This window comes from Callithrix jacchus, chromosome 10 (assembly GCF_049354715.1).
Source record: "Callithrix jacchus isolate 240 chromosome 10, calJac240_pri, whole genome shotgun sequence".
NCBI classification, from domain to species: domain Eukaryota; kingdom Metazoa; phylum Chordata; class Mammalia; order Primates; family Cebidae; genus Callithrix; species Callithrix jacchus.
The window spans coordinates 28,805,045-28,832,824 of NC_133511.1; the positions used below are offsets into that span (position 1 = coordinate 28,805,045).

Consider the following 27,780-nt stretch of genomic DNA (forward strand, 5'->3'; position numbering starts at 1 on the left):
TTGTGATACAGTTGCATTTCAGAAGTGATCAATGTCTAGTTACAAAGTAATCACTGGACTTCTGGTTACCAGTCTATGTAAGTTGCTCAGAAGTCACCTCTCCATCCTAACAAGTAAAAAGCTGAACAAAGTAAAAATCAACAGATCTTCCTTAAATCTGTCACAGAAGTGGGGTCACAGAACAAATCACTACCCTCCTCCCAAATTAGAGACAGACAGGTAAATATATAGAATTGTAACTTACCTGGAACAGAAATCCGTAAGCAGAAACCTCTGTGGGAACCACTGCTAGGGTAGGAAAACTTAATCTACAATTGATAAATTGCTAGAGGCTCAGGGATGACAAGTCTGAGCATTAAAAACTCTAGGAGAACCCAGAGTTCTGGGTTCAACATACTTCTGTTAGTTCAACTGGGTCCTCGCAATGACTATCTGAAAAAAAAATCTCCTCATGCTCTTAAGAGGGAGAGGAGAAAACTTTTGAAACACACCCAAGCACTGTGTTTTTAACAAGGTCTACCCTCAGGATAAACTCTTGCCACAGCCTCACCTTCTGGAGTAAGAAAACCCAGCTCCAGCTTCTTTGAGCCTTCCACTGGGGAGAAGGGGAATACCAAACTCCAGCCCACTCCAGTCAGCCTGTCCTACCTAAAGATGCAAGATGGATGGTTGTGGACTGAGATTCATGTGTGAAGTTCACTGTTCAGAGGCACAGGCTCATAAAATGACTGAGACCTAATCACAGGATTATTGAATGCTTCCCTGACACACACCTTACCAACACATTACTGAAGGCCTATTTACTGTACTTCCTTTTAGCCAGTACCTTATGTCTGCCTTCAACAAAAAATTACAGCATAAACAAACAAACAAACAAAAAAACCACACACACAGAACAAGTCAAAGATGGCAGGAATCTTAGACTTACCAGACCAATAATTTAAAAGAATCATGACTAATCTCCTAAGAACTTTAAAGGAAAAAGTAGACAATATGCAAGAACAGATGTAAGCAGAGAATTGAAAATTCTGACAAAGAATAAAAAGAAATGCCAGAGATCAAAAACATGGAAGAATATCTTCGATGGACTCATGAGTTGATTGGACACAGCTGAGGAAAGAATCGGAACTTGAGGATACCACAATAGAAACAACCAAAACTGAAATGCAAAGAGAGAAAAGACTGAAGAAAAAGGAAACTGTGAGAAAACTATAAAATGTATGATGCATACATACTGAGAATACCAGGAGAAGAAACAGAGAAAGGAGCAAAACCAATATTTGAAGCAACAATGACAAAGACACCAAACCACCAGTCCTGGACGCTCAGAGAACATAAAGCAGGATAAACTGTATCCTCCCCCCACCACACACAAACAAACTTCAGAAAATCCAAGATAAAGAAAATATCTTGAAAGAAGTTGGGGTTTGCAAGGGAAACACCTTGCCTATAGAGGGTGAAAGACTGGAATTATATTCAGCATATTCTCAGAAACCAGAGAAGCAAGAAGACAGTAGAGTAAATGTTTTAAGTGTTAACAAAATAACCCTTACCCAGCAACCTAGAATTCTGTACTATGCAAAATTATCCTTCAAAAATGAAAACAGAGTTTGCCAAACAAAAATTTTTGGCCAGCAGACCTGCTCTGTAAGAAATATAAAAGAGGTTCTTTCAAGAAAAAGGCAAAGATATAGATCAGAAACTTGTATTTACATAAAGAATGGAAAAGTAATGCAGAAGAATAAGTGAAGGTAAAATACAACTTTGTTTCCTTATTCTTAATTGATATAACAGGTAACAGTTTGTTCAAATAATAGCAACAACAATGTACTTGACTATGTATGTTTTTGTATATGTGTATGGGGGTATATGTGTATGTACATGCTCATGTATGATTTCTATATGTGAGATGAATGACAGTAATAATACAAAGGATGATAGAGACAAATTACAAATAATTTTTATTACAAGGCAGCTGCACAATCCATGAAGCAGTATAATTATTTGAAAGTGAAGTAGGATTAGTTATAACATATATCAGAAACTCTGGTGGAACCACTAAAAAAAACTTTTTAAAAATATAATTGATATGCTAAGAAATGAGAGAAAATGGAACCATATAAAATGCTCAATTAAAAACACTAAAAGAGAATAGATCATATGTATTCTCACCACACATGCACAAAAAGTTAACTGTGAGGTGATGGATATGTAAATTAGCTGCAGTACTCATTGCACAATGCATACACGTATCAAAACATCATATTCTACACTCTAAATATATGCAATTTTTATTTGACAAGTATATATACCACAATAAAGTTGGAAAAATACAAAAAGGAGACAGAGTATGGAAGACAAAAACAGGGACAAAGAACAAGGGCAATACATAGAAACAATGACAAACATACTAATCCAACTATATCCATAATCACTTTAAACATCAATGGTCTAACATACCAATTAAAAGACAGACTGTCAGACTGGTTCAAAAAACAGGACCCGACTGTCTAAAAGAAATAAGCTTTAAATATAAGATAGATTAAAATAAAATAATAATATACTATACTAATTTTTTTATTAAAAAAGCAAAAATAGCCATAATTACTTTAGTCAGAGCAGACCTCGGGGCAAAGAAAGTTATGAGGAATAAATAAGGGCACTGAATAATGACAAATGGATTAATACTCTAAGAAGACATAAAACAATCTTTAATATTTATGTGCTTAAAAATAGACTATGAAAGTACTGTGAGGCAAATACTGATTAAATTGCAAGGAGAAATAATTATAGTTGTAATTATTTAACAACCTCTATAAAAATTATTTAACACCCCCCATCAGAAATGAATAGATCCAGTAGGCAGAAAATCAGTAAGAAAATAGTTGACTTAACAGTACCATCAAACAACTAGATATAATTGACATTGATATAATACCTTAATATCAACGGATTACACATGCTTCTGAGCCTCATGTGGAACATTCACCATATCTTGGAGACCACATTCTGGGGCATAAAACATACCATAACAAGTTTAAAAAAAAAAACAAAAAACAGAAATCATAGTAGGTCTGCTCTCAGAGTGTCAGAGGAGTCTGAACCAGAATGACTTAATCTTGAATAGGTGCTAGGTAAAATGAGGCTGAGGCCTACTGGGCTGCATTCCAAGGAGGTTAAGCATTCTGAGTCACAGGATGAGAGAGGAGGTTGGTACATGATACAGGTCACAAAGACCTTGTTGATAAAACAGCATGCAGTAAAGAAGCTGGCCAAAACCCACCAAAACCAAGATGGTGATGAAAGTGACTTCTGGTCATCCTCACTGCTCATTATACACTAATTATAATGCATCCAAAGACACTCCCACTAGCACCACAACAGTTTACAAATGTGATAGCAACATTAAGAAGTTACCCTATATGATCTAAAAAGGAGACAAACCTTCACTTCTGGGAACTACCCACCCCTTCCACAGAAAAGTCATAAATAATCCAACCCTTGTTTAGCACATAATTAAGAAAGAACATAAAAACACCAATGAGGTCAGGAGCAGCTCACACCTGAAATCCTAGCATTGTGGGAGGCTAAGGCAGGCAGATCACAAGGTCAGACGATAGAGACCATCCTGGCCAACATGGTGAAACCCAGTATCTACTAAAAATACAAAAATTAGCTGGGCATGGTGGCGCATGCCTGTAGTCCCAGCTACTTGGGAGGCTGAGGCGGGAGAATCACTTGAACCCAGGAGTCAGAGGTTGCAGTGAGCCAAGATCACACCACTGCACTCTAGCATGGCAATAGAGCGAGACTCTGTCTCAAAGAACAAAAAAGAGTGGCCCATGCTGTTAGTTCTGCCTATAGAACGGCCATTCTTTATTCCTTTATTTTCCTAATAAACTTGCTTCCACTTTACAAACTCTCCCCAAACTGCTTCTTCTGCAAGATCCAAGATCTGGATCAGGACCTCTTTTCAGTAACAAGACCACAAAAAAATTAGACTATTATTCAATAATAGAAAAATAGTTGGAAAGTACCAAAAAACTTGGAGATCAAATGACACAGTTCTAAATAAAACACAGGTAAAAGAAGAAATCTGAAGATAAATTACTAAATATTTTGAACCAAGTGAAAACAAAAATATAACTTACCCAAATTTGTAGGAGGCAGTGAAAGCAGTGCTTAGAGAAAAATCTACATTAGTGAACACAGACATCAGAAAAGAAAGGAGAAAAATGGTGGCTAGGAGGCAGGACTAACTTGCAGCTCCCACTCTGATGACAGAACAGCACATGGATACTCACATCATAAACTTTTGCTCCCAGAACCCTCACAGAAACATACCAGGAAAATCAAAAGAATTCACAGACCCTTGGAAAAAAGTAGTTTGTTAATGCAAACTCCACAAGACAGGCGTAAAACTGTGAGTGCCCAAAGTGTGAAAGGGTGAAGTCTGCCTCTGAACACACATCCTCACTAGGGAACTTGAAAATCCAGATCATAGAAGATTTAACCTTACGTAGAGCAGAAATGAATTTAGAGAGCTGAGTGAAATATAAAAATAGAAGCAGCAGCTGGAAGAACCCCGTAGACACTTTCCTGGGCTCTTCCTGGTCCCTAGAGAGGCCTAGGGAAGCCATTTCTAACTTTTTACCTCACAGGGGTTCGTTTGGGAGGGCTGCCAGTGGAACTGGGGACAGACCACAGGAAAAAGCAAAGTTCCAGCTCAACTTTGTAATAACTTTGACTGAGTACAAATTTTCCTGGAAAGAATCCAGGTTGGGTGAAGGAGGCAAACAGAAAGTACAGATAAGAGTACAGAAGACAAGGTTGATGGGGAGGGGTCAAGCCTGAAAGCCCTGTATGTTTTCTCAGCAGGGAGTCTTGTAGCCTGGGGCAAGATTTCAGCCATGCTCACCAGCTGCCTGGATATAAACTTGGTGCTGTTGATGGGCAAGGATGGGAGTGAGATTGGTCTTCCTGGCTGAATGGGAGCTGGATGAAACCTGTCACTGACAGCTTTCCCCAACTTCCCTAGTGACTTGTATGATGCAGCAGAAGCAATCATAATCCCCTTTGGACCGTAACTCCATTGGCCTGAGAATTACACCCCAATCCAGACCCCCCTGTCCCTCTAGTAGCTGCAACAAGCCTCACCCAGGGGAGAGTCTATGCTCAGACACACCTACCCCTACCCACACCTGATGGTCTTTCTCTACCTGCCCTGGTAGCTGAAGACAAAAGACATAATCTCTTGGGAACTCGATGACCTCAACCATCACCTGAGAAACCAAAATACTTATCCAGGAGACCTTAGGGCAAGCTTATATCCCCTCTATTCTACACAGCTGATACTCTTGAAAATACCACTGCCTGGCTGGAGGCAAACCAACTCAAGACATTACAGTAACTCATTAAAAAACTGCTCCAAGAAAGGAGAAAACAAAGCTAATTCCACCACCTAGAACATAGGTGGTGAACCATAAGACCTGAGTCTGTCCATGTGACAACATCACTGCTAGCATAACAACCATTCAAGAAACCTAGCATGCTAAACAGAACTACAACCAAGAACGATCACAGAGCCCACTTCACTCCTCTGCTACCTCCACCACTGCAGGTGCTGAGAGACCTGAAGATGGATCACATCACAAGACTCTTTGCAGACATTCCCCAGCACCAGCCCGAAGCCTGGTAGCTCCACTGGATGGCTAGACCCAAGAGAGCAACAACAATGGCTGTAGTCCAGCTCTCAGGAAGCCCCATCCCTAGGGGAAGCGGGAGAGCATCAGATCAAGAGAGCACTCTGTGGGAAAAAAGAATCTAAACAGCAGAACCTGAAGCCAAGATCTTGACTCCAACATAATCCACCCAAATGAGAAGGAACCAGAAAAACAACTCTGGTAGGATGACAAAACAAGGTTCTTTAACACCCCCAAAAGATCACATCAGCTCACCAGCAATGGATCCAAACAAAAACAAACTCTCCAAATTGCCAGAAAAGGAATTCAGAAGGCTAATTATTTATGTATTTATTATTATTATTATTATTATTTTGAGATGAAGTCTTGCTCTGTCATCCAGGCTGGAGTGCAGTGGCATGTTCCCAGCTCACTGCAACCTGCACCTCCCAGGTCCAAGCAATTCTCCTGCCTCAGCCTCCGGAGCAGCTGGAATTACAAGCACATGCCACCATGCCTGGCTAATTTTTGTATTTTCAGTAGAGTCAGGGTTTCACCATGTTGGCCAGGCTGGTCACAAACTCCTAACCTCAGGTGATCCACCCAGCTCAGCCTCCCAAAGTGCTGGATTTAAAGGCATGAGCCACTGTGCCTGGTCAAAAAGTCAATTATAAAGCTACTTAAGGAGATACCAGAGAGAGGTAAAACCAACTTAAAGAAATTTTAAAATGATACGAGAGGTACAAAAAAATCTCCAGAGAAACAGCATAAATAAAAAATAATCACAACTTCTGAAAGTAAAAGACACACTTAGAAAAATGCAAAATACACTGGAAAGTTTCAAAAATAGATTCAAACAAGTAAAAGAAGGAACTTCAGAACTCAAAGACAAGGCTTTCAAATTAACCCAATCCAACAAAGACAAAGAAAAAAATAAAAAAACAAACAAAGCCTTCAAGAAGTTTGGGATTATGTGAGATGACCAAACATAACAATAATTAGTGTTCCGAAGAAATAAGAAAAATCTAAAAGTTTGGAAAACATATTTGAGGGAATAGTCAACGAAAACTTCCCTGAGCTTGGTCAAGATCTAGACTTCCAAATACAAGAAGCTCTCAAAGAACACCCAGGAAATTCATTGCAAAATAATCATCACCTAGGCACATAGTCATCAGGGTTTCTAAAGTAAAGACAAAGAAAAGAATTATAAGAGTGTGAGGCAAAAGCATCAGGTAATCTATAAAGGAAAACCTTACAGCAGATTTCTCAGCAGAAACCTTATAAGCTAGAAGGGATTAGAATCCTCTCTGTAGCCTCCTGAAACAAAACAATTATCAGCCAAGAATTTTGTATCCAGCACAACTAAGATTCATTAATGAAAGAAAAAAAAAGTCTTTTTCAGAATAACAAATGCTGAGAGAATTCACCACTACCAAGCCAGTGCTATAAGAAATGCTTAACAGAGTTCTAAATCTTGAAAGAAAACATCAAAATACACAAAAGCAGAACCCCCTTAAAGCATAAAAGTCACAGGGACTATAAACCAGTAACACAATGAAAAACCAACAAATAAGGTATTCAGGCAACTGCTAGCATGATCAATAGCATAGTACATCACATCTCAATACTAATGTTGAATGTAAATGGCCTAAATGCTCCACCTAAAAGATAAAGAATAACAGAATGGATAAGAATTCACCAACCAAGTATCTGCTTTCTTCAAGAGACTCGCCTAACATATAAGGACTCACATAAACTTAACGTAAAGGGGTGGAAAAAGATATTCCATGCAAACTGATACCAAAAGAAAGCAGAAGTAGCTATTTTTATATGAGACAAAACAAATTTTAAAGAACAGTTTAAAAAGACAAAGAGGACATTATATAATGATAAAAGGACCAGTCCAACAGAAAAATATCACAATCCTAAATATATATGCACCTAACACTGGAGCTCTCAAATTTATAAAATAATTATGACTAGATCTAAGAAATGACATAGATGGCAACACAATAATAGTGGGGAACTTCAATACTCTGCTAACAGCATTAGAAAGGTCATCACAACAGAAAGTCAACAAAGAAATAAGGAACTTAAACAATACCCTAGAACAAATGGACTTAAAAGACATTTACAGAACATTCTACCCAGCCACTGCAAAATATACATTCTTCTCATGAGCACATGGAACATTCTCCAAGATAGACCATATGATAGGCCACAAAACAAATCTTGACAAATTTAAGAAAACTGAAATTATAGCAAGTACTCTCTCAGTGGAATAAAATTGGAAATCAACTCCAAAAGAACCCTCAAAACTATGCAAATACATGGAAGCTGAATAATCTGTTCCGGAGTAATTGTTGTGTCAACAATGAAATTAAGGTGGAAATTTAAAAATGCTTTGAACTGAAGAGTAACAGTAACACAACCAATCAAAACCTTTTGAATACAGCACAAGTCTGAAAGAGCACAAATAGATAACTAACGAAACACCTCAACGAAATGAAGAAACAAGAACAAACCAAACCAAACCCAGCAGAAAAAAGAAATAACCAAGATCAGAGCAGAACTAATTGAAAATAAAACAAGAAAAAAAATACAAAAAAAAAAAGAAATAAAGCGAAAAGCTGGCTCTTTGAAAAAATAAACAAAATCACTAGACCATGAACAAAATCAACCAAGAAAAGAAGTGAGAAGATCCAACTAAGCTAAGTCAGAAATAAAATGGGAGATATTACAACTAATACCACCTAAATAAAAAAGACCATTCAAAGATACTATGAACAACTTATGTGCACAAACTAGAAAACCTAGAGGAGATGGATAAATTCCTGGAAATACATTATACAAAACTGCTAGAGTAAACCAGAAATAAATAGAAACTCTGAACATACCAATAACAAGCAGCAAGACTCAAATGTTAATAAAAAACTGCCAACAAATAAAAAACCTAGAAACACAAAGAACCTTGAAAAAAGATTTAATGAAATGCTAATGAGAATAAACAACTTACAGAGGAATATACGTGAATTGATGGAGCTGAAAAACACAACATGAGAACTTCACAAAGCATACACAAGTTTCAACACAGCCAAACTGACCAAGCAGAAGAAAGGATATCAGAGGTTGAAGATCAACTCAATGAAATAAAATGAAAAGGCAAGATTAGAGAAAAAGGGGTAAAAAGACATGAATGAAGTCTCCAAGAAATATGGGACTATGTGAAAAGACCTAATCTATATTTGATAGGTGTACCTGAATGTGACGGAGAGAATCAATCCAACCTGGAAAATACTCTTCAGGATATTATCCAGGAAAACTTCCCCAACTTAGCAAGGCAGGCCAATATTCAAGTCCAGGAAATACAGAAAATATTACAAAGATATTCCTCAAGAAGAGCAAACCCAAGGTACGTAATCATCAGATTCATCAGGGTTGAAATGAAGGAGAAAATGCTAAGGGAAGCCAGAGAGAAAGGTCGGGTTACCTACAAAGGGAAGCCCATCAGACTCACAGCAGATCTCTCAGCAGAAACCCTACAAGCCAGAAGAGAGTGGGGGCCAATATTCAACATCTTAAAGAAAAGAGCTTTTAACCCAGAATTTCACTTCCAGCCAAACTAAGCTTCATAAATGAAGGAAAAATAAAATCCTTTACAAACAAGCAAGTACTCAGAGACTTCATCACCACCAGGCGTGCTTTACAAGAGCTCCTGAAAGAAGCACATAGAAAGGAATAACCTGTACCAGCCACTCCAAAAACATACAAAATGGTAAGGAGCATCAACACAATGAAGAAACTGCATCAACTAATGGGCAAAACAGCCAGCTAGCATCAAAATTGCAGGATCAAATTCACACATAACAATATTAACGTTAAATGTAAATGGGTTAATGCCCCAATCAAAAGACACAGACTGGCAAACTGGATAAAAAGCCAAAACCCATCTGTGTGCTGTATCCAGAAAACCTATCTCAGATGCAAGGATACACAAAGGCTCAAAATAAAGGGATGGAGGAAGATTTACCAAGCAAATGGAGAGCAAAAAAAAAAAAAAAAAAAGCAGGAGTTGCAATTCTCATCTGAGATAAAATAGACTTTAAACAAAGATCAAAAGAGACAAAAAGGACATTATATAATGGTAAAAGAATCAACACAATAAGAAGAGCTAACGATCCTAAATATATACACACCCAATGTAGGAGCACCCAGATACATAAAGCAAGATCCTAATGACTTACAAAGAAACTTAGACTCCCACACAATAATAGTGGGAGACTTTAACACCCCATCGTCAATATAAGTTAGACAAACGAGATAGAAAATTAACAAGGGTATCTAGGACTTGAACTCAGAACTGGACCAAGCAAACCTATTAGACATTTACAGAACTCTCCACCCCAACTCCACAGAATATACATTCTTCTCAGCACCACATCACATCTTCTCTAATATTGCCCATATAATTGGAAGTAAATCACTCCTCAGCAAATGCAAAAGAATGGAAAGCATAACAAACAATCTCTCAGACAACAGTGCAATCAAGTTAGAACTCAGAATTGAGAAACTCAGAACCACACAGCTTCATGGAAACTGAACAATTGGCTCTTGAATGTTGACTGGATAAACAGTGAAATGAAGGCAGAAATAAAGATGTTTTTCAAAACCAACGAGAATGAAGATACAACATACCAGAATCTCTGGGACACATTTAAAGTAGTGTCTAGAGGAAAATATATAGCAATAAATGCCCACATGAGAAGCAAGGAAAGATCTAAAATCGACATCCTATCATCAAAATTAAATGAGCTAGAGGAGCAAGACCAAAAAAACTCAAAACCTAGCAGAAGACAAGAAATAACTAAGATCAGAGCAGAACTGAAGGAGACAGAGACAAAAAAACCCTTCAAAAATCAATAAATACAGGAGCTGGTTTTTTGAAAAGATCAACAAATAGACAGACCACTAGCCAGATTAATAAAAAAGAAAAGAGAGAATAATCAAATACATGCAATAAAAAACGATCAAGGGGATATCACCACAGATTCCACAGAAATACAAACCATCATCAGAGATTATTACAAACATCTCTACTCAATAAACTAGTAAACCTGGAAGAAATGGATAAATTCCTGGACACTTGCCTCCTCTCAAGCCTAAATCAGGAAGAAGCCGAAGCCCTGAATAGGCCAATAACAAGGTCTGAAGTTGATGCAGCAATTAAGAGCCTACCACCCAAAAAAAGCTCAGGTCCATATGGCTTCACAGCCGAATTCTACCAGACATACAAAGAGGAGCTGGTACCATTCCTTCTGAAACTATTCCGAACAATCCAAAAAGAGGGAATCCTTCCCCAAATCATTTTATGAGACCAATATCATCCTGATACCAAAACCTGGAAGAGACTCAACAAGAAAAGAAAACTTCAGGCCAATATCCACGATCAACATAGATTCAAAAATCTTCAATAAAATACTGGCAAACCAAATGCAACAGCACATCAAAAAGCTTATCCACCACAATCAAGTAGGCTTCATCCTGGGGATACAAGGCTGGTTCAACACACACAAGTCTATAAACATAATTCACCATATAAACAGAACCAAAGACAAAAACCACGATTATCTCAATTGATGCAGAGAAGGCCTTTGACAAAATTCAACAGCCCTTTATGCTAAAAACCCTCAATAAACTAGGTACTGACAGAATGTATCTCAAAATAATAAAAGCTATTTACAACAAACCAACAGCCAATATCATACTAAATGGGCAAAAACTGGAAGTGTTTCCTTTAAAATCTGGCACTAGACAAGGATGCCCTCTCTCACCACTCCTATTCAATGCAGTACTGGAAGTTCTAGCAAGAGCAATCAGGCAAGGAAAAAAAAATAAAGGAAAAAAAAATAGGAAAGGAGGAAGTCAAACTGTCTCTATTTGCAGATGACATGATTGTATATCTAGAAGACCCCATTCTCTCAGTCAAAATCTCCTCAAACTGATAAGCAACTTCAGCAAAGTCTCAGGATACAAAATCAATGTGCAAAAATCACAAGCATTTCTATACACCAATACAGACTTAAAGAGAGCCACATCAAGAACGAACTGCCATTCACAATTACTAAAAGAGAATAAAATACCTGGGAGTATAACTAACAAAGGATATAAAGGACTTCTTCAAGGAGAACTACAAACCACTGCTCAACGAAATAAGAGAGGACAGAAAGATGGAGAAACATTCCGCGTTCATGGTTAGGAAGAATCAATATCATGAAAATGGCTATACTGCCCAAATTAATTTACAGAATCAACACTATCCCCATCAAGCTACCAATGACCTTCTTCACAGAACTGGAAAAAAACACCTTAAACTTCATATGGAACCAAAAGAGACCCCGCATGGCCAAATAAATTTTTTTTTTTTTTTTGAGATGCAGTTTTGCTCTTGTTACCCAGGCTGGAGTGCAATGGCGTGATCTCGGCTCACCACAACCTCTGCCTCCTGGGTTTAGGCAATTCTCCTGCCTCAGCCTCCTGAGTAGCTGGGATTACAGACATGCGTCACCATGCCCAGCAAATTTTTTGTATTTTTAGTAGAGACAGGGTTTCACCATGTTGACCCGGATGGTCTCGATCTCTTGACCTCGTGATCCACCCACCTCGGCCTCCCAATGTGCTGGGATTACAGGCATGAGCCACTGCGCCCAGCCAGCCAAGTCAATTCTAAGCAAAAAAAAAAAAAAAGAAAACAGGAGGCATCACACTACCAGACTTCAAACTACTCTATAAGCCTACAGTAATCAAAACAGCATGGTACTAGTACCAAAACAGAGATATAGACCAATGGAACAGAACAGAGGCCTTGGAGGCAACACCACACATCTACAACCATCCAATCTTTGGCAAACCTGACAAAAACAAGCAATGGGGAAAGGAGTCCCTGTTTAATAAATGGTGTTGGGAAGACTGGCTACCCATGTGCAGAAAGCAGAAACTGGACCCCTTCCTGACACCTTACACTAAAATTACGTCCAGATGGATTAAAGACTTAAACATAAGACCTAACACCATAAAAACCCCAGAAGAAAATCCAGTCAAAACCATTCAGGACATAGGCGTAGGCAAGAACTTCATGACCAAAACACCAAAAGCATTGGCAACAAAAGCCAAAATAGACAAATGGGACCTAATCAAACTCCACAGCTTCTGCATGGCAAAATAAATCAACATTAGAGTGAATCAGCAACCAACAGAATGAAAAAAAAATTTGTGATTTACCCATCTGACAAAGGGCTGATATCCAGAATGTACAAAGAACTAAAACAGATTTACAGGAAAAAAACAAACAAGCCCATTCAAAAATGGGCAAAGGGTATGAACAAGCACTTTACAAAAGAAGACGTACAGGCCAGCATGGTGGCTCAAGCCTGTAGTCCCAGCACTTTGGGAGGCTGAGGTGGGTGGATCACAAGGTCAAGAGATCAAGACCATCCTGGTCAGCTAGGTGAGACCCCGTCTCTACTAAAATACAAAAAGTTGGTTGGGCATGGTGGCGCATGCCTGTAGTCCCAGCTACTCGGGAGGCTGAGGCAGGAGAATTGCCTGAACCCAGGAGGTGGAGGTTGCAGTGAGCCGAGATCACACCATTGCACTCCAGCCTGGGTAACAAGAGCGAGAAACTCCATCTCAAAAAAAAAAAAAAGAAGACATACATGAGGCCAACAATCATATGAAAAAATGCTCATCATCACTGGTCATTAGAGAAATGCAAATCAAAACTACATTGAGATACCACCTCACTCCAGTTAGAATGGCAATCATTAAAAAATCTGGAGACAACAGATGCTGGAGAGGATGCGGAGAAATAGGAACACTTTTACAGTGCTGGTGGGAGTATAAATTAATTCAACCATTGTGGAAGACAGTGTGTCAATTCCTCAAGGACCTAGACATAGAAATTCCATTTGACCCAGCAATCCAAATATCCTGGGTATATATCCAAAGGATTATAAATAGTTCTACTATAAGGACATGTGCACATGAATGTTCATTGCAGCACTGTTTACAATAGCAAAGATCTGGAACCAACCCAAATACCCATTGATGATACACTGGACATGGAAAATGTGGCACATATACACCATGGAATACTATGCAGCCAACAAAAACGATGAGTTCGTGTCCTTTATAGGGACATGAATGAACCTGGAAACCATCATTCTCAGCAAACTGACATAAGAACAGAAAAATCAAACACCACATGTTCTCACTCACAGGTGGGTGTCGAACAATGAGAACACATGGACACAGGGAGGGCAGCATCACACATTGGGGTCTGTAGGGGGGAAATAGGGGAGGGACAGCAGGGGGTGGGGAGTTTGGGAGAGATAGCATGGGGAGAAATGCCAGATATTGGTGATGGGGAGGAAGGCAGCACATCACACTGCATGTGTATACCTATGCAACCATCTTGCATGTTCTTCACAAGTACCCCAAAACCTAAAATGCAATAAAAATAAAAATAAATCTAGGAACAGATGGATTCACAGCTGAATTTATCAGACATTCAAAGAAGAACTATTACCAATTCTAATTCATACTATTCCAAAAGATAGAGAAAAAGGAAATCCTCCCTAAGTCATTCATTCTATGAAGCTAGTATCACCCTAATACCAAAACTAAAAAAGGATTTAACAAAAAAAAAAAAAGAAAGAAAGAAAACTATAGACCAATATCCCAGAAGAACATAGATGCAAAAATCCTCAACAAAATACTAGCTAACCAAATCCAAGAGAATATCAAAAAGATAATATACCATGATCAAGTGGGTTTCATAGCAGGGATGCAGGGATGGTTTAACATACCCAAGCCAATAAATGTGATACACAACATAAACAGAATGACAAACAAAAATGACACGATCATCTCAATAGACACAGAAAAAACATTTGACAAAATCCAGCATTGTTTTATGATTTAAATCCTCAGCAAAATCAGTATGGAAGGGACATAACTTAAGGTAATAAAACCCATTTATGGCAAAATTGCAGCCAATATTATACTGAACAGGTAAAAGTTGAAAGTATTCCCCTGAGAACTGGAACAAGACAAGGATGCCTCCTTTCACCATTTCTATTCAACATAGAATAGAACTGGAAGTCCTAGCTAGAGCAATCAAAAAAGAGAATGAAATAAAGGACATTCAAATTGGTTAAAAAAAAAAAAACAGGTCAAACTGTCACTGTTCACCAACAATATGACTGTATACCTAGAAAACCCTAAAGACTCATCCAAAAAGCTCTTAGATGTGATACATGAATTTAGTAAAGTTTCAGGATACAAAGTCAACATACACAAATCAGTAGCACTGCTATACACCAACAACGACCAAGCTGAGAATCAAATCAAGAACTCAACGTCTTTTACAATAGCTGTAAAAAATAAAAATAAAATACTCAGGAATATACCTAACCAAGGAGGTGAAAAATCTCTACAAGAAAAACTACAAAACATTGCTGAAAGAAATCACTGATGACGTAAACAAATGGAAATCCATCCCATACTCATGGATGGGTAGAACCAATATTGTGAAAATGACCGTACTGCCAAAAGCAATCCACAAATTGAATGCAATTCCCATCAAAATACCATGATCATTTTTTACAGAACTAGAAAAAAAATCCTGAAATTCATATGCAGCCAAAAAAGAGCCCACATAGCCAAAGCAAGACTGAGCAAAAAGAACAAATCTGGAGACGCCACATTACCCAAATTCAAACTATACTATAAGACCACAGTCACCAAAACATCATGGTACTGGTATAAAAATAGGCACAAAGACCAATGAAACAGAATAGAGAACCCAGAAATAAAGCCAAATACAGCCAACTGATCTCTTAACAAAGCAAACAAAAACATAAAAGTGGTGAAAGGATACCCTATTCAACACATGGTGCTGGGTTAATTGGCAAGTCACATGTAGAAGAATGTAAGTGGATGAAACTGGATCCTTATCTCTCACCTTATGCAAACATCAATTCAAGATGAATCAAACTGAAATCTAAGACCTGAAACTACAAAACTTCTGGAAGATAACATTGGAAAAACTCTTCTAGACATTGCCTTAGGCAAGACTTCATGACTGAGAACGAACCCAAAAGCAAATGAAACAAAACAAGATAAGTAGATGAGAATTAATTAAACTAAAAATCTGCATGGTATACAAAAAAATCCAACACCTATTCATAAAAATCTCTCGGCAAACCAGAAATAAAGGGAACTTCCATAACTTGAGAAACAGTGTCTATGAAAACACTACAGCTAACATCATACTTAGTGGTAATAAATATGAAGCTTTTCTACTCGGATCAAAAACAAGGCAATGATGTTCCATTGTTTTGATTTTATGAAAAAAAATCAACATTTTTCAAAATAGTATTAGAATTCCTAGCTAATGCAATAAGAAAAGGAAACACAAGGTATACAGATTGGAAAGGAAGAAAAGAAATAAAACTTTGCAGATGACGGGATTGTCTATATAGAAAATCTAAAAGAACGGACAAAAAAACTCCTGGAACTAATAAAGGATGTATAGCAAGGCTGCAGAATATAAAGTTAACATATAAAAGCTAACCAGTGCCCTACATAACAGCAATAAGCAAGCAAAATTTTGTTTGGTTTGATTATTATTTTTTTTAGAGATGAAGTCTTACTCTGTCATCCAGGCTGGAGTACAGTGGTACGATCATGCCTCATTACAGCCTCAATGTCCTGGGTTCAAGCAATCCTCTTGCCTCAGCCTCCTGAGGCATACATAGCTAATTTTTAAATTTTTTATAGAGATGAAATCTATGTTGCCCTGGTCTCAATCTCCTAGCTTCAATGTCCAAGCAATCCTGCCCCCTCAGCCTCCCAAAGTGCTGGGAGGATTACAGGTATAAGCCAACACACAAAAATAATTTGAAATTAAAAATATATTAATGTTTATAGTAGCACACAAAAAACAAAATACACAGACAGCTATATATCTAACAAAATACACATAACTATATAAGAAAAACTATAAACTCTGGTGAAAGATGTCAAAGACCTAAGTAAATGGAGAACTGTTGCATGTTCACAAATAGGAAAGTAATATTGTCAAGATGCCAGTTCTTCCCAACCTGATTTCCAGATTCAATAGAATCCCAATAAAAAGCCCGCCCAGCAAGTTATTTTGTTGATACTGCTATGCTGATTCTAAAGTACCATGGAGAAGCAAAAAACCCAGAAAAACCAAGACAACACTGAAAGAAAAGAAAAACAAAGTTGGAGGGCTGACACTACCAGACTTCAAGACTTATAATAAAGCTATACTAATCAAAACAGCATGGTGTTGGCAAAAGAACAGACAAATTGACCAATGGAACAAAATAGACAGCCCAGAAACAGAGCCACATAAATAAAATCAAGTGACATTTGACAAGGGAACCACAATAGACATGATACACACTCTTTAAAGGATGTTGGAACAACTAGACATCCACATGCAAAAACAAATGATTCTAGACACAGATCTTACACCTTTTACAAGAATTAACTCAAAATGGATCACAGACTGAATGTAAAATACAAAACTATAAAACTCCTATAATACAGGAGAAAATCTAGGTGACCTTGGTTACAACAATGATATTTCTTAAAAAACACAAAAGGCATGATTCATGAAAAAGATAATTAATAAGATGGACTTCATTAAAATTTAAAACTTCTGCTCTGCAAACAGCAATGTCAAGAGAATGAGAACATAAGCCATAAGTTGACAGAAAATAGTTGCAAAAGACACACTGATAAAGCACTGTAAACCAAAATATATAAAGTATTCATAAAACTCAACAGTAAGAAAATGAACAACCTAGTTAGAAAAAACAGGCAAAAGATTTGAACAGACAGCTCTCCAAAAAGGATAGATATACAGATGGTAAATAGCATATAAAAATGCTCAACATCATATGTCATTAGGGAATTCCCAATTAAAACAATGAAATACTACTACATAACACATTAGAATAGCCAAAATCCAAAATCACTGACAACAAATGCTGGCAAGGATGTAGAGCAACAGGAATTTTCATCCATTGCTGCCGGGAATGCGAAACGGCAGTTTGGCAGTTACTTACAAAATGAAAAACACTTTTTCCATGCAATCCAGCAATCATGCTCCTTGGTATTTACCCAAATGAACTGAAAACTTATGTCCACACAGAAACCTGCGTGCAAATGTTTATAGCAACTTTATTCATAACTGCCAAAATCTGGAAGCAACTTTCAGTAGATGAATGGATATATAAAATGTGGCATATCCAGACAACGAATATTTTTCAGTGTGAAAGTGAAATGAACTCTCAAGCCATAAAAAGACATGTAGGAAACTTAAATGCATATTACTAACTAAAACAAGCCAATCTAAATGGCTATATACTCTGTGACTCTGTGACATATAGAACAGGCAAAACTATGGAGACAGTATAAAGATCAGCGCTTACCAGGGGTTAGGGAAAAGGGAAGGATGAATAGAAGGAGCATAGAGAATTTTTCTAGTATTATTCTGTATGATACTATACTCGTGATACATATCATTATACACTTTTCTAAACTTATAGAATATACACCTCCAAGAGTAAATCCTACGTAAGCTATGAACTTTGGGTGATAATGATGTATCAATGTACATTCACCAGTTATAACAAATGTACCACTGTGGCGTGGGATGCCAACAGTGGGGGATGTCACACATGTGTCAGAACATGGAGACTATGGGAACTCTCTATATTTTCTGTTCAATTTTGCTGTGAACATAAAACTTGCCTGAAAAATAAAAAGTTATTAATTTTTTAAAAATAATTATCTTATCTTCCATCTAAACAGTGTTACTCAAAAAAATAAGTGTCAACTACCAACCACGCAAATGCCTTCAGAGCTTTTTTTCAACAGGTTAAGCTGGGAATTAGATTTCAAAAGATAGTTCCTAATATATTCATGAAGTGATTTCTTTCAACTTTTTAAAAATATTCTTAGGCCAGCAAAAAGTCTTATCTTTTATATACATTTTCATTTATAAATTAAAACGCTAACATGTAATTTGCAAATCCTCTAAAAATATATTAAATTTACTGTGTAAAATTATAAAATTAGTCAATACCTTATATTTTCAGCAAACATAAAACAAGAACTTTAAATGTAAAGTACTTTCATATGTAAAAATATAGCCTTGATTGGCTGAGTGCAGTGGCTCATTCCTATATCCCAGCACCTTAGGAGGCTGAGGCAGGCAGAAGGCTGAGGTGGGTAGATGGTGAGGTCACAAGATCGAGACCATTCTGGCCAACATGGTGAAACCCCATCTCCACTAAAAATACAAAAATTAGCTGGGCATGGTGACGTGTGCCTATAATCTCAGCTACTCAGGAGGCTGAGGCAGGAGAATCGCTTGAACCAGGGAGTCGGAGGTTGCAGTGAGCCTACATTGTGCCACTGCACTCTAGCCTTGTGACACAGTGAAACTCTGTTTCAAACACAAAAAAAATTTGTGTGTGTGTGTGTGTGTGTGTGTGTGTGTAATTTATAACAAAATATATATACATAATTCAGTCTGTTTGGAAATTGGTTGATCAAGGATATCAAACAAAGTTGGAAGGCTGACACTACCAGACTTCAAGATTTATAATAAAGTCATACTAATCAAGACAGCATGGTGTTGGCAAAAGAGTAGATAAATAATTGATCAATGGAACAAAATAGCCATCAGGGAATTCCAAATCAGTATTTAATTACAAATCAGTATTTTAAAAGTTCAATAACTTTGAAAAGGAATAAATCAAAATCTCTTCCTTATATGCTCCTGTCTTAATTTTAGTTTGTTGTTAGTTTTTAATCTTAGTAATTATTGCTACCTGCTGGACATAGTGGCTCATGCCTGTAATTCCAGCACTTGAGCTGGTGGATCACTTGAGCTGGTTTGTAACTAGTCTGGGCAACAGGGCAAGACACCATCTCTACAGAAATTACAAAGTTAGCTGGGTGAGGCAGGAGGATCACTTGAGCCTGGAAGGTTGAGGCTGTAGTGAACTGTGATCATGCCACTGTACTCCAACCTGGGTGACACAGAGAGACCCTGCTTCCAAAAAAAAAAAAAACTAAGTGTCACTACCAATACTACTACTATCCAAGACGACAAAAAACAATTCTTGATAAGGCTGAGGAAGCAAATGAGAAAAAAATTTCCTCAGATTTCTATGGCAAGAATTTGTTCTTCTTTCACTCATTTATTTACTAGCTATTTACTGACTACTCACATAGTGCTAAGCACTGTAGTAAGCACTAAAAATGCAATATAGAAATGATAAAGAATAAATCTGACTTCTTAGAATTTGTTTCTAGTGAGGAAAACAAATACTTTTTAAAGTAAAAAATACATAAGAAAATTATAGTTTCAGACTATGAAGAAATAAGGAAGGATCTACTTCACATAGGATCAGACACAGCCTTTCTAAGGAGGTGTTATGAAAATGGAGTCCTAAAGACTGAGAGGTTCCAGATGTGGCAAGATCACAGCATGAACAGAGTCATGGGATGATCAAAGTTCAAAGCCTTGTTACAAGAAAGAACTTAAGCCCTTTTACGAACTGCCTGAAAGATGGTGTGACCAGAGCATGGGAGTGAGGAGAGATTGTCCTGACATGATATAGATAGAAGAGGCAGGGATATCCAGATTGTGTAGGACCCTCATAGACCTTGGTACACAGTTTGGGTTTAGCACAGGAGTGAGGAGAGATTGTCCTGACATGATGTAGATAGAAGAGGCAGGGATATCCAGATTGTGTAGGACCTTCATAGACCTTGGTAAGTAGTTTGGGTTTAGCTCTACATGCAAACCCATGTTTAGAGTGGGAATCTATTGATTTACACTTTATACCATTCTGGCAGTTTATAAGGTTATAACAAATTATAGGATGCAAACAGCCCAAACAAGAGATCATGCTTGAGCTAGCTTGGTAACAATAAAAAGGAAAGAAATGGACAAATTTTAGAAATATATGCTGTTCTTTCTAAGAACTGTCTTTGCTCATGTCATTGGAAGTGCCTTTGTCACTGGATTATCTGAAAAACAATGGATGCTATCAATTATCTTTTTACATGGATGAAACTCAATGAAAAAAGAAAGAGGGCCAGGTGCGGTGGCTCAAGCCTGTAATCCCAGCACTTTGGGAGGCCGAGACAGGTGGATCACCTGAGGTTAGGAGTTCAAGACCAGCCTGGCCAACATGGTGAAACCCTGTCTTTAAAAAAAATACAAAAAATTAGCTGGACATGGTGGCGCGTGCCTGTAATCCCAGCTACTCAGGAGGCTGAGGCAGGAGAATTGCCTGAACCCAGGAGGCGGAGGTTGCGGTGAGCCGAGATTGCGCCATTGCACTCCAGCCTGGATAACGAGCAAAACTCCGTCTCAAAAAAAAAATTAAAAAAAAAAAGAGAGAGAAAGAGAGAAAGAAAAACTTGATTTAAATCTCAGCCTGGCCCTATCCTAAATACAGAAATGTACGCAAGTTACTCAACATCAATGAACAGCAGTTTACTCATCTACGAAATGGGAATAATGACATCTACCTTTCACAGAAGCATTATGAGGTTTAAACAAAAATCCTGGAAATCTGCCTATATATTTTGTTCATACACATATGTTCTATAAATGTTAATATGTACCCTCACTCCTATAGTTAATAGCATTTTCTAAGCCCTGGATGGAAAAGGAGTTATTTATTACCAAGGAATGTATTTTTGATGATGGAATTTCAACTGTGAGAACATTAGAATAAAGGAGATACTCTGAGGCAAGGAAGCATTCCCCCAAAACCAAGTGATTACCCTACCCACCATAAGAGCCTTCAGGTTACTGTATATATTTATAAAATACATGATCTTCAGAAAAGCCAAACTATTAAATATTGATGAATTATGATTAAAATACAAAGGTAGTTAATACACTCTAACTTGCATAGGAACCATTAATGTCAACTACTACAAAGTGGACAGTGAAACATTAAAATCCTAAGTATTTTATTAAGCAATAAGTTTTCTTATACCAACAAAACTATACTTACAGAAGGAAAAGATAAAAACAGGATTTTTACTACAGCACATGTAGAATAAATTCCCACCACAGCTGGGCTTAAATTTGTCATTTTAAAGTGACCATTTAAAAGCTAATGCTTATTTGCTAAGGAATAAATCAATAGAAGATGGAATACTTTTAGGATTTGGTGACACTGATGTTAAACTCATAATGTTTTATTCTGTGTAGTGGAGCTGAATATAATTAGTGTCAGGGTTTATCTAATTTTGGCCTTTTTATTTTTTTTGAGACGGAGTTTCCCTCTTGTTACCCAGGCTGGAGTGCAATGGCGCGATCTCGGCTCACCACAACCTCCGCCTCCTTGGTTCAGGCAATTCTCCTGCCTCAGCCTCCGGAGTAGCTGGGATTACAGGCACGCGCCACCATGCCCAGCTAATTTTTTGCATTTTTAGTAGAGATGGGGTTTCACCATGTTGACCAGGATGGTCTCGATCTGTTGGCCTCATGATCCACCTGCCTCGGCCTCCCAAAGTGCTGGGATTACAGGTGTGAGCCACCGCGCCCGGCCAATTTTGGCCTTTTAAAATTAGTAAATTTTATATCTATTGTGATGTATTCCTGAGATTACTAGAATTTTTATTAATTTCCATTAATTTCAAACTAAATACATTAACTTTCTTGAGAACGCTCCTCATCCACAGTAGCTGATCTGTTTGTTCTCCCAACGGATACTTTTGTTTGTTTACTCAGAGAACAGAATAAAAAGATAAGAAAGGGGATATCTGCGGCACAACATATAATTCTAATAATTACTATAAAAGAGAGGGAGTTGCGGGCTCAGTTATAGCATTAAAAACCTATTCTTCAAGACGTCATAGAGAGAATTTCATCCAGGGTTAATATTCAGCTAAGACACACTTCCACTGCTTTGGGTCCATGCTGTATTTGCTGTTTAAATATTTTTGCTATCATTAAGATTACAGTCCCCAGTTGGCCTCAGTGCTCCCTTAGGGGCCCCAGATTTGAAGGCTCCAAATGTAAACTGGAAGACAATTTACATTTCCGGGCTCACAATTTTGAAAGAAATAAAAACTTTTAAGGGCAGGCATAAACACATTTCAAAGTTTCCAAGATAAGACTGAAAGAAATCAGTATCACTTAACTTACAGAAAGAAAAATGGATTACAGCCATTCGATTTGTCACTTTTTAAGCTAACAGAACACGAGAAGAAAGGAGTAAGATGAAGGACCAAGAATTTTGGTTAAATAAAAAGAATGTCAAGTAAAAAGTAGAAACTGGCAGAGATATACAAGTTGTAGTAAGTAGCTTCTAAAACAGATTACATCAGTGTATAACGATGATCTTATCTGAAGATTAAGCAATTTCTCAAATTTTTTATAGACTGAAAATTCCAAGGAAACACAGAAAAAGCTGGCAGTCAAGAAACTGAAATCCTCAGTAGTCCCCGCTGCTAACATTCAACACAGCTTAGGACAGCCACTTCAGTAATTTGGACATCAGTTGCCTCATTTGCAAAATTAGAAGGTCTAATTGTGTGTCTTTTTCTCTCTCAGTGATAAAAAAGCATGATTCTAGTTTAACATGGCTCATGGCTAACACAATATGGCAAGAATACAGGGGTAAACTATGGGAATGTATCAATGATTACATACGATAAGGCAAAGAACAGGTGCAAATGTATTATTACAATGCACTAAATTACTACTTTAATAATAATAAATGGTATACCAAGTAGTATGAAATTTTTTAAGCAGTTTGACAAGATATTTACACCAGTAAACTACCTATTTATCTAGGTCACTAATACTGTACATGAATATACACATTTTAATATTTGGTACACATTTTAATATTTGGTACCAAAATACCATTGCTGGCCTTCTGAAGGTCATTTAAAAAAAACAGCACAGATATTTCTGATGTTATGTTTTGTTCATGAGAATCAGAACATTTGCATTCTCCAAGCATACGGAAATTAATGGTGAGAAGAAGAGGTAGTAGAGGGATTAATAAATTCATTCCTGACATACCAACGATGTACTCTAGATAAAAAGATATGGCTTTCATCCAACTATTAGTAATAACTTATCGTAAATGTACTCAATATTTTCACTTAAAAATTAACTCACCAAATGAAAGCATTTTATGAAATATGAAACTCCGTGATTAAGAGCTTCCCTACATCCTTAAAGAAACTGAGGTTACATACAATAAACATATGTAAACAATATGTGAATTTGGCCATCTTACTTATATGTAAGTGATATGTGAGTAGTATTGTATATATACAAGCTAAAATTTGGTTTCCAATCCTATACTCTGACACATAAAAGTAAACGTATTTAATTCTGAAAGGTTTTCCTTAAGGTGACCAGAACTAAAAACTTCACTATATCACAAATGATAAAAGCATTGGACTTTCAGATCATTTAACTTCAGGTACATGAGTAATACTTTTTGAGAAAAAATATAAATGCTCATATCTTACTCTCTACCAAAGAAAGCTGAAAATTTTGTATAGAAGAAAGTCTTTCTCCTAAACACTTTCTTTACAATGACTAATTCACCAATAGGCAAAAAGCTCAAAGAATGCAGAATAAGTGAATAAAAGAACTATACTAAGTGCTTACATGATGGAGGAAATAATCAATGCTACACATGATGTATTTTAAGTTTCATTAACAGCAAATCATAATCTTAACCTTCAAAAAAGTTCTAATATTAAAAGTCAAGAAATAACAAGCTACAAAAAACATGCATATATCCTACTGTTACACCAAAGGGAAACTTAAAGTCTTGGTTAGAAAAAGTGTGCTTCTGAAGCAGAGACAACATAATCTACTCTTTTGTAATAACGTGTGATCAACAGCTGACCCATTTACTCTAATAATCAATAAACATCTTTCCTTTAGTCTGAATAAACGTATTTTCACTTAAGGGTACAGATTAAATATCTATAAAACAAATCCTTCTAAATAGATTGCTTTAACTCTGAGAACATGTAGAAATGTCAATGTGACTGTGAGAAAGAATAAAACAAAACATCTTGATTATCACAGTCATTGCTATTTACTTATAAGTGTCAAAACCCTTAGGAACTTTCTAAAAGTGCAAAAAGGAGACATGCAAGTTTCAATGTTCAACTCTGCATTCCATGTGGTATTGTATGAATATATTTACTTTCGTTTTAAAATACCATTTATTTTCTTACAATAGTCATTATTGCATAATCTCATTTCAGTATTATATAAGTATTTTTCTGTGGGTTATAATCCTTTAGGCCAATCACATTATAGAAAGAAATTTAATTATCACTTAACCTAATTCTTAATTTCATATGAAATGGAGAATACATCCACAAAATCACCTGACAAGCAATCTGCACGAGGTAGACCAGCTCTTTAGATTCACAGCCATTTTTCATTACTTCATTCTGTTCTTCTGAAAGTGAAAGCTACATCACAGAAAAAAGGGAGAAGAGAGGGAAAGTTATGATTAGTGAATAATAAACTAAGCATTCTTAATACCTGAAGCATCAACTCCAGGTAAGCATCAGCTTAATGTGAGACATATCTTATACAAGAACTTTATTGCTTAGGACAGATGAAGAACTTGGGGTTTCAGATAAAATATATATATCTAGGAATTGTGTGTATAGCTTACATCTAAGGGTCTTCACTTCCTTAATCTATTTAGTACATACATGAAACTAAGCACTGAGAGATAGCATGTCTTAACAGTTTAAAAGAGCTCAGACCTTATTACATAGATAAAAAACTGGCCGCCCAGGTAACAGGTTGGGCCTATGGACATGTTTAATTTCAGAATCACTATGTAGTGGACTGGGGAGGAGGTGGAAATGGTTAATAAGTTTAAAAAAAATAGAATGAAGAAGATCTAGTATTTGATAGCACAACAAGGTGTCTACAGTCAGTAATAATTGTACAGCATAAAATTACTAAAATAGTATAATTGGATTATCTGTAACACAAAGGATAAACGCTCTAAAGATGGACATCCCATTTTCCATGATGCTATTACTACACATTGCATGCCTGGATGAAAACATCTCATGTACCCTACAAATATATAAACCCCCTCTGTATCCACAAAGATTTGAAATTTAAAAATTAAAAAAAAAAATTCACCATATATGTCTGCACACTGCCTTTTATTTTTATTTAAACCAGCTACCGACATGTAAAAGCTAAGAAGTTTCATGTGAAAAATACAGATTTCTGGCTTCTACTGAAAATACCAGAAAATAGAGAAGATTGGACCTACAATTAGCTACAGCTGAGAAATGACCATCGTCTTTAAATGAGGTATATATTCTCCAAGAAAGTTTGTCACAGAACTACCTACCCTGTAGTTTTTTGCCAGTATCTAGGCTGAGTATTAATTGTCATTCATCATGCTACCTGCTTTGTTATTTTTCTTATACCCCATTTGCTTTACTCACTTATGTTATACACCTGCCCCACCTTTGGATGTGAATTTGCAAACGGGGTTCCAGAGATGGACATCCTGAGTTCAAAAGTGTTTATAACAGGCCATGTCTTATTGACCTACCTGCTTAGGGTCTCAACTAGAAAATTAGGATAATACAATATTATGTATTCTCAAGTCTGTGGGTTTTAAATGAGATGATTCATGGACAGTATTCACCCAGGTAACTAATACTTAATAAATGTAATATACCATTATAATTAATATTATATGAAATACAAGGTTGATGAAGCTGTATTCTCTATTGAGGAAAGCAGTATCACAAAGTTTTTTGTTTTTTTGAGATGTAGTCTCATTCTATTGCCCAGGCTGGAGTGCAGAGGCACGATCGTGGCTCACTGTAACCTCCACCTCCCAGTTCAGGCAATTCTCCTGCCTCAGCTTCCTGAGTAGCTGGGATTACAGGCATGTGCCACCACGCCCAGCTAATTTTTGTATTTTTAGTAGAGATGGGGTTTCACCATGTTGGTCAAGATGGTCTCAAACTCTCGTGATCTGCCCATCTCGGCCTCCCAAAGTGCTAGAATTACAGGCCTGAGCAACCACCACACCCAGCCCACACAGTATTTTTTTTAACTTCGGATATTAAGTAGAAGTTGTGCACAAGATAACAATCATTCTCACATTAGCCCAAAAAAGCCAGATGAATGGCAAAAGTATAGTTTAAAAAAGAAATCAATTAAGGGTGAAAAGAAACATACATGAACTAGTTTTCAGAAAGTGACAACACTTTCATGAGACAGAAAAGACTCAAAGATGTGCTTGGATGCCTAGCAGAGATACAAGAGAAAAAAGAATCTATGTTAGACAGGGTAAGGAGAAACCAGCCAAACCTTGAGTGACTGAATATAAACTAAAGTGATAAACTGAAATTAAAAGGAGCTCCATGTAGCAAAGACTTAACACTCATCCATCAACTGATTCCCACAGGGGAATCGAGTGAGTAAACCAAAGGCTGGAGAAGAGGAAAAGAACTGACAGAATGAACCTGTGAACTATGGGAAGCCTCCCCCAAGCACAAGGCAGCTTACCTCCCAAGACTGGGGGCAGGGCAGTGAAACAGAGAGGAAAGGAGAACTGGGAGATATCCCTCTGAAAGCACTCAGACAGAGAAGAACATGTCCTCCTTCAGTTCAGAAGATTTGGAGCTTCAAAGCAAAGCACAAAGACATCTTCAGCATTTCACCACTCTTCAATTTTCCTTGTGAAAGATACCTTGAACCTTAACCTCAAAATATTTAAAGTAGTGATAAACTCAATCAAAGTAAAGTTGTTGCAAAAGATTAGACCTATAACAAACACAGATCAGCCTCATGTAGCACCTCACTCCAACAGACTGAAAGAAGAGACAGGCCCTTTCCTGGAGGTAAGTTTACTGACTTCAGTCTCAGCTGTCTTTTATGTAGTTCACATGAAAAAATTACAAAACACATAGATAAGCAAGAAAATGTGACACA

At 37.0% G+C, this 27,780-nt stretch overlaps 1 protein-coding gene across 10 annotated transcripts in view; it reads right to left on the reverse strand.

The window, feature by feature from the left end:
- Positions 1-27,780, reverse strand: part of ARHGAP32 (Rho GTPase activating protein 32) — a 320,343-nt gene that overhangs the window by 123,047 nt on the left and 169,516 nt on the right. For all 10 annotated transcript variants that reach the window (XM_035265066.3, XM_035265065.3, XM_078339806.1 and 7 more), the window contains one exon: positions 25,182-25,268. In XM_035265066.3, the coding sequence (XP_035120957.3) occupies positions 25,182-25,268 (87 nt within the window). The remainder of the gene's footprint in view (positions 1-25,181; positions 25,269-27,780) is intronic.